At 43.6% G+C, this 8,915-nt stretch overlaps 1 protein-coding gene across 1 annotated transcript; it reads right to left on the reverse strand.

Moving 5' to 3' along the window:
* Positions 1-5,991: 5,991 nt before the first annotated feature.
* Positions 5,992-8,059, reverse strand: TMEM252 (transmembrane protein 252). The gene is made up of 2 exons (XM_073652587.1): positions 7,749-8,059; positions 5,992-7,108 (listed from the first exon to the last, which is right to left on the reverse strand). Exons 1-2 carry the CDS (start codon positions 8,027-8,029, stop codon positions 6,844-6,846), a joined length of 546 nt encoding a protein of 181 aa, XP_073508688.1. The 5' UTR covers positions 8,030-8,059; the 3' UTR covers positions 5,992-6,843.
* Positions 8,060-8,915: the final 856 nt, after the last annotated feature.

The raw sequence follows: 8,915 nt of genomic DNA on the forward strand, positions 1-8,915 counted from the left end.
GTAGACTGTAGGGGCAACCCTGATTGACCCAGGGCCCACAATCCTCTGCGTCGGGAGGACGTGTTCCGTCTCAGTTGGAAGGCGGAGACGATACTGGGAGAAACAGTGGCGGCTGGGGACCGAGTATGGACACCCAGCCACCGCTAAAAGGCAACATTTCAAGTGCAAGCAGTCCAGAAATGTGACAGTTTAGTATTGTGGCCTGTGGGTGAGTGGGCAGCTGGCTGCATACTTGCACTTGCATTCCAAGAAACAAAAAGCTAAGGAGATGGATGGCCTCATCATGAATAATTTGCTCATTGTCTAGGAGACCGACCACTGCTGCTGTCTACCTTCTGAATGTTGTGTTGAAGCTTGATTGACCCAGGGCCAGCAATACTCTGCAGGACGTGCTCCGTCCCAGGGTCCCACTGGGTTCTGGCTTCCACAATATTAACCCAGTGGAATGCATCAGTGAGATGTACTGTCCCTGGCCACATTCACTTGTCCACGTGTTTGCGGTTAGGCTGTCCTTCCCACTTAAGTGCCCTGGGGAAGACACGGGTAATGTTCTGGGTCCCATGCTTGTAGAAGACGGAGAAGATACCAGGAGAAATAGCGGCGGCTGGAGACCGAGTATGGACATGAGGTTGTGGAAAGCTTCCACATCCACAAGCCTAAAAGGCAACATTTTAAGTGCAAGCAAGCAGTCCAGAAATGTGGCTGTTTAGTATTGCGGCCTGTGGGTAGGTGGGTGGTTGGCTGCATACTTGCAATTGCATTCGAAGTAACACAAAGCTGAGGAGGTGGATGATCCGACCATCATGAATAATTTGGTCGTTGTCTAGGAGACCAAGCACAATATTAACCCAGTGATGCATCAGTTAGATGTACCATCCCTGGCCACATTGACTTTTCCACGTGTTTGTGATTAGGCTGTCCTTCCCACTTAAGTGCACTGGGGAGGGCACGGGTAATGTTCTGGGACCCCCTTCATATAATGTGGAACTTTCCTAACTTAGTGTCCTTTTGGAAGTGTTGTAGCAATGATTAACAGGGTTTATTTAATTGACGTAGAGCTTTCACCATTAGTATGTATATTGGGATATGTTGAAGATCTGACTATTGATGAGTACGGCAAAATTGTGGCGGCACGTATGTTATATATGGCAAGAAAATTGATAGCCCAAAAATGGATAGCAGATCAGGAGCCTATGATATCAGAATTTTTTGATAAAGTTAACTGGCTAGTAAATTTGGAAAAAGGTATATACCTAAAAAGAGATGCTATCTCTAAATTTGACAAGACATGGGGTCTATGGATTGATGGCTCTGGTTTGACATCTAGGGAGCTGATGAGATTTCGCCTCGGCTTGCTTTGAGTTACGTTTATATGATGCCTCAAATTAAACTTCCTCAAAAATGAATTAAAATGTTATTAGTACTTCCACAAGTTATATCTAATTGGATTGACTATTGTTACTATGTTCAAATATTTGTTCATCTAATTATGCTGTTTTTGCAGAGCCAAGATGTATAAATAACTCATGTTTAATGCTTCTGAAGGTTGTGGGGTGGAGAACTATGTTTCTACAATGTTTGTCTGGTTGTTGTTGTTTTTTCCTTTTTTATTTTTTTTATATTTTCCTTTGTGTAAATCTTTATAAAAATCAATAAAAAACATTTAATTTAAAAAAATATTCTGGGACCCGTGCTTGCGGAAGGTGGAGACGATACCAGGAGAAATAGTGGCGGCTGGGGACCGAGTATAGACGCCCAGCTGCCATGAGGTTGTGGAAAGCTTCTGCCTCCACGAGCCTAAAAGGCAACATTTCAAGTGCAAGCAAGCAGTCCAGAAATGTGACAGTTTAGTATTAGTATTGCGGCTTGTGGGTGGGTGGGTGTTTGGCTGCATACTTGCGCTTGCATCCCAAGGACTGTGGTAGGGACAACTGAACGCTGCGAAGGGACAAGGACGTGGACGGTGAGGGTTGAAAGTCTGCAACGACAGGTGCAGGGCGGGAGGCATCTTCGCATGCGCCTTGGACAGGGGATTGGCGTGCACGCACAACAGCGGAAGAGGCAGTGGTGTCACCCACAGACACCATTTCTAGACCCTGGCATTCAGCCTAACTAATCGGGTGCTTTGCTGTCATGTGCCTGAGCATGCCAGTGTTGGACAGGCTGGTAGTTTTGGTGCTCTTTCTGATGCTGGCCTGGCATATATTGCCAATGGCCCTTTTGGGCCTTTTTTTTTGGGCAACTTCTGTCTTGTTGGTGCTCCGGGGAGCAGTTGCCCGCCTTGTGTCTGTGGCCACCACACTGGTTGTTCCTACCTGTTGTGGTGCTACGCCCCCCCCCCCCCCCCTGTGTGCTGCTGTCCTCGCACTGCATGTCCCCTTTCCAGGTTGGGTCAGTGACTTCATCGTTCACTGCTTTGTCTTCCACTTGTCTTCATCGTTCCACTGCTTTGCCGGTTGCATGGATTTATATAGTGTGACCAAGTTGACAAGCACTTTCCAAGTGATGCTAAAATCACTTGGAAAGCGCTTGTCAACCCGCATGCTGAAATGCATGTGAAGAACGCTTCACATCTGCTTGTCCCTGGCAGGAAAAACGCATGTACAATCCGCATGTACAATCCGCATGCGTTTTTTTCTGCCAGAGAGATCCAGAAACGCTCAGGAAAAATCCGGAGCATTTCTGCATCGTGGGCACATAGCCTGAGTTAACATTTGGCTGCAGATTTTTTTACCTCAAGAAGTTTACATGTTTTCTCCAATTAAAGGGAACCTGTCACCATGAAAATGCAATCCTATCTGCTGGCTTCATGTTATAGAGCAGGGGGAGCTGAGCAGACTGATATATAGATTTTTGAGAAAAAATTCAGTGTAATCCGTGATTTAATCATTTAATCCTCTGCTCTTTCTCGGGTTTTGGGTCCAGTGGGCGGTCCTAACAGTGACTGACAGCTACTTCTATATGCACTTATACACAGGCGCGGGTGAGGGGCCTGGAGCAGCGGCAGCAGGTGAGAAGTGAGGTATTTTATTTTTTTTATATGTATGGAGGCATGGGGCATTATATGATGGGGGGGAACAAGTGACATCGTGCAAGGGGCATTATATGGAATGGGGGAGGTGACATCCTGCATGGGGCATTATATGGGGGGGAAGAGGTGAAATCCTGCATGGGGCATTATATGGGGGGAAGAGGTGAAATCCTGCATGGGGCATTATATGGGGGGGAGAGGTGACATCCTGCATGGGGCATTATATGGGGGGGAGAGGTGACATCCTGCTTGGGGCATTATATGGGGGGAGAGGTGACATCCTGCATGGGGCATTATAAGGGGGGGGTGACATCCTGCATGGGGCATTATGTGGGGGCCAGTATTCTGTATGGAGCGTTATAAGGGGGCCAGTATCCTCTATGGAGCGTTATATGGGGGCCAGTATCCTGTATGGAGCATTATATGGGGACCAGTATCCTGTATTGAGCGTTATATGGGGGCCAGTATCCTGTATGGAGCGTTATATGGAGACCAGTATCCTGTATGGAGCCTTATATGGGGACCAGTATCCTGTATGGAGTGTGATATGGGGACCAGTATCCTGTATGGTACGTTATATGGGAACCAGCATCCTGTATGGAGCATTATATGGGGACCTGTATCCTGTATGGAGCATTATATGGGGACCAGTATCCTGTATGGAGCGTTATATGGGGACCAGTATTCTGTATGGAGCATTATATGGAGTCCCATATTCTGTATGGAGCATTATATGGGGACCAGTATTCTGCATGGAGCAATATATGGGGCCCATAATACTGTATGGGGGACTATGCTGTCCGGTCTGCACTGTGCATTGAGAGAATTTGCCGGTTTCTGAGCTATTGTAGAATTTACAATAAATATCACTAATGTAGTAAGTGAAATATTCGGCATTGTACTATATATACACTGCTCAAAAAAATAAAGGGAATACTTAAACAACACAATGTAACTCCAAGTCAATAACACTTCTGTGAAATCTACCTGTCCAGTTATGAAGCAACACTGATTGTGAATCAATTTCTCCTGCAAATGGAACAGACAACTGGTAGAAATGATAGGCAATTAGCAAGATACCCCCTATAAAGGAGTGGTTCTGCAGGTGGTGACCACAGACCATTTCTCTGTTCTCATCCTTTTTGGCTGTTTTTTTAGTCACTTTTTCATTTTGCCATTGCTCTCACCCCTAGAGGTACAGTAGCATGAGGCGGTGTCTACAGTACAACCCACAGTTGCTCAGGTAGTGTAGTTCATCCAGGATGGCATATCAGTGCGAGCTGTGGCAAGAAGGGTAGCTGTGTCTGTCATCACAGTGTCCAGAGTATGGAGCAGATGCCAGGAGATGTGGAGGGAGCCATAGGAGGGCAACAACCCAGCAGCAGGACCGTTACCTCCTCCTTTGTGCAAGGAGGAACAGGAGGAGCACTGCCAGAGCCCTGTAAAATGACCTCCAGCAGGCCACAAATCTGCATGTGTCTGCACAAATGGTTAGAAAATGACTCCATGAGGGTGGTATGAGGGCCCGATGTTCACAGATGGGGGTTGTACTCACAACCCAACACCGTGCAGGACGCTTGGCATTTGCCACAGAACCCCAGGATTGGCAAAGTCGCCACTGGCGCCCTGTGCTCTTCACAGATGAAAGCAGGTTCACACTGAGCACATCTGACAGAGTCTGGAGACGCCGTGGAGAGCGATCTGCTGCCTGTAACATCCTTCAGCATGACCGGTCTGGCAGTGGGTCAGTAATGGTGTGGGGTGGCATTTCTTTGGAGCCCTCCATGTGCTTGCCAGAGGTAGCCTGACTGCCATTCGGTACCGAGATGAGATCCTCAGACCCCTTGTGAGACCATATCCTGGTGCGGTTGGCCCTGGGTTCCTCCTAATGCAGGACAATGCCAGACCTCATGTGGCTGGAGTGTGTCAGCAGTTCCTGCAAGATGAAGGCACTGAAGCTATGGACTGGCCCGCCCGTTCCCCAGACCTGAATCCGATTGAGCACATCTGGGACATCATGTCTCGCTCCATTCACCAACGTCACGTTGCACCAGAGACTGTCCAGGAGTTGGCGGATCCTTTAGTCCAGGTCTGGGAGGAGATCCCACAGGAGACCATCCGCAACCTCATCAGGAGCATGCCCAGGTGTTGTAGGGAGGTGATAAAGGCACATGGAGGCCACACACAATACTGAGCCTCATTTTGACTTGTTTTAAGGACATTACATCAAAGTTGGATCAGCCTGTAGTGTGATTTTCCACTTTAATTTTGGGGGTGGCTCCAAATCCAGGCCTCCATTGGTTAATAAATTTGATTTCCATTGATGATTTTTGTGTGATTTTGTTGTCAGCACATTCAACTTCGTACAGAACAAAGTATTCAATGAGAATATTTCATTCATTCAGATCTAGGATGTGTTATTTGAGTGTTCCCTTTATTTTTTTGAGCAGTGTATATTTCTCTGCATTATCTGTGCGTCATAAATCGTGATATGTGTTAAAGGGGCCCACTGAGACTCTTTCGCCCAGGGCCCACAAAAACCTGGAGCCGGCCCTGCATAGACAGCTGTCAGTCACTGATAGGACCACCCACTGGACCCAAAATCCCAGACTGAGCAGAGGTGTAAATGATGAAAACACAGGTTATTCTGAATCTTTTCTCACAAAACCATATATCAGTCTGCTCAGCTCCCCCTGCTCTGGACTGCATTTTCATGGTGACCGGTTCCCTTTAAAGCTGGTTGTTAGATTAAGCAATTAAGAAAAGGAAACCCTTTTGCTGTTGGTGTACTTAACAAGAAACCACTGAATTCTTAATATTTGAATTAAACATTTATTTAACAACCAAACAAATCAATAGTGAAAACAGAAGAAATGTAAAAAGAAACTAACAATACAACAAACAATCGCACAAAACTTCATATTGAATTTTAATTTAACAATAGGGGAAGGATTGCCGGCACGTGTCAAGCTCATATCTGTAACACTTTTACATGTCATAGTTCATCATGCATATTTCTTTGTGTGCCTTCATTTAATACTGCCACTGGATTATACTAGTTAATCCTATTAACATGAATACTTCTTGCATATAATCACAGTCAAAGTAGTTCTTAAATATCCACTTTTATCAATTTTACTAGAAGACTCCATGTGTACATTTGTGACGACCCCACTTTTTGGCCTTCAGTTCACAGATGTTAATGCAATAGTACAACAGGTAAAGATGGATTGAATGCAGCCTACAATTATCTGATCCATCTCTATTGTTTGTATAGACTTTGAATAACATTACAAACCATTACATTTATTCCAGCCCTGTCCCAGGACACATTATGTTCTCTCAGGAGTAGACACACCATTGGAGTAACTTGTGCAGCTGCACAAGGGCCCAAAAGGTAAGGTGGCCAACTACTACCTCCATAGCAGGTGGAATTGTGCATTATGAGGAGCTATTGGACTGCAAAGGGTCCATATACTCTTCTTGCACAAGGGGGCTTCCTCTGTCTGTGTCCGCTCCTGAGTAAGGAAACATTGGATTTATGAGGATTCTGCCTCAAACAATGCTCCACACCTGTAAATGCTGCAAATCGATATATATATATATAATGTATCTGCTTTTTGCTCAACACACAAGTGCGCTATACTGCTCCCATCTGACAGGTGTTGTGCTGCAACAGTAGCTACTTCTCGCTTTGCTGAGCGTGAGATTTGGCAACACCAGCATTTCTCTCTCCATTATAGCACCCTCCTTTGGATAGTTGCCAAGTGTCCATCCTTGACGATTAACTTATGGGAATTATTGTTTTATACTCAGTCATTTGTCTCCACATTACTAACACTTTCAGCCTGTCGTGAACCTTCAGACTCAGAGGTGGACGCTTGCACCGAAACTTCATAAGAGGGAGGAGGCTCTTCATTCATATAGGTTTCATCTATAATTTCCATGGCGGACTCAGTGTACAAAGGGGGAGGGATATTGAAGTTCCCGGTGTCCATACTGATATGACACGAAGTGTTAGAATTCTGAGTGATGTCCTGAATTACACTGTCATAAGATGGAGGGTAATAATCAGGCCTGAAAGTACAAGAAGAAACACGTGAATTAAAAAACGGAAGATCCCAAAGACGTCAATTGATCATTGGAATCTGACATGCAGTTTCTAATATTACATGGTCTTGAGGCAGGACCCATGTATTGCATTAGTTCGGTGCCAGCAGAATTTTAAAGAATCATTAATATGTATGTGAATTTAGTTGGGTTCATTTACTACAAGATCAGTGCAATTTGACAGTCCAGTTATATAAGCCCACCCTTCTCCTTTCATGCAAGTATCAATCATTTGAAGAAAGTATTAACATGTAATACAATCAATCAGATTATTTATTTCCTTTCTTAACTGCACCAACAACAAAAAAAAGTGGGGATCCCAATGGGAACTCCACCTTCTTCTATGTAATAAACTCTGAATATATCATTCCATTGTTAGAATGTCTGTTTTAATATATATCAATTATTTTGCCTTCAATACAAGAAAATATTCAGATTTTTAAAGCCTGAAATATTTTTCATATATCAATAATTATCTCATACCATATATCAGCTTATCTTTTTCGTGTTTTTTTTTTCTTTTAAAGGATCATCTTTGGCTAGTAACCTAATTATATAGATAAAAATAAAATGAAAATTCAGTACAACTGGAGTTTTTGCTACATACCTGTCTACGGTTTCAATATGGACTTGTTGCTGGCTATGAATTCGCCTTATAACATTTTGGAATAGACTTTTGTGGTTGGCCTCATGATATGTGCTCCAAAATATCCCAATTAAGAGAAGAACAAATCCTAAGGGCATTAAGGTATATGCCACAATGGTCTCACTTCGACAGTTACAAGAGTAACTTGAGGATACATAGAACGCTCCCAGGCATACCAGAGAGAAGCCAACAATTAGGAAAGAGAATCGAAGCACTGTATACATGCTAGCCTTCATCTTCATGACTGAATGCTATGAAAGTCAGCTAAGAACGACTACAGATCGCTATCGCTCCGTAGCTTTATATAGTAGTGAGGGAATTGCCCTTTGGACAATGATTGATAAAAGTACAGTAATAGACATAGCATTCATTAACCGCGAGAAGGTAGTAATACATGTGATATCCACTAAGGTTAGCTTTTATTCACATAGCTAACAGGCACAATTGCAAAAGCTGTATTTCAATCTTACACGACTGTTTTGAAGTGCAGAAGTAGTATGCCTGCATTTTACCGGGATCCTCAAGGAATATTCAAGAACTTTGAAAGATTGGTACAAAAGGGCAGTAGTTCCTTTTGGGCACTAGTACCTCATGGTATCAAAATGTCCCCTAGGCAAAAAGAAGGCATTTGTAGTATAAATGAAATATTGATGGTCCTGTATCAGATTTAGCATTTTCCAAAGACCTTTGACACCACTGACCATTAGCATTGCACACCTTTGGCTAGACTAAAGGCCTCTGCCTTCTCTCCCTTGACAGATGATAAGGATCCAGTAAATGACACCCCAAAACCAGAATACATGGTGGGGTAATCAAACCATGACCACTACAATTGTAATTAAAATTAGTGTTTATTATACAACAAAATTAACAATGTTAAAATACACAAAGCAAGGTACATCAGTTATAAGGGACAACAATTAGCTATGCCTTATTAACAATTGTAGCTCTAGAGATCAAGATACAGCTAACTACGTCTAATTGGAAGAGTTCATAAATATAATAAATAATAGCTCAAGTGGCATACAGTAAATCAGCAAACTACCAGTCCAATGATTGACATATAGAAATCACTCACATAATCATTTAATCCATATGGTAATAACTACTATGGGATCCACGGACTGA

This window comes from Phyllobates terribilis, unplaced genomic scaffold (assembly GCF_046119375.1).
Source record: "Phyllobates terribilis strain yellow unplaced genomic scaffold, ASM4611937v1 Scaffold_1__5_contigs__length_1240528914, whole genome shotgun sequence".
Classification (NCBI taxonomy): Eukaryota; Metazoa; Chordata; class Amphibia; order Anura; family Dendrobatidae; genus Phyllobates; species Phyllobates terribilis.

What these genes read in the sequence shown, in the direction of transcription:
- TMEM252 (XM_073652587.1), bottom strand. Translation starts at nt 8,029, where the DNA reads ATGAAGATGAAGGCTAGCATGTATACAGTGCTTCGATTCTCTTTCCTA. An exon ending in CATATTGAAACCGTAGACAG is followed by an intron (nt 7,109 to 7,748) that starts GTATGTAGCAAA and finishes TTGTACTTTCAG; the next exon opens with GCCTGATTATTACCCTCCAT.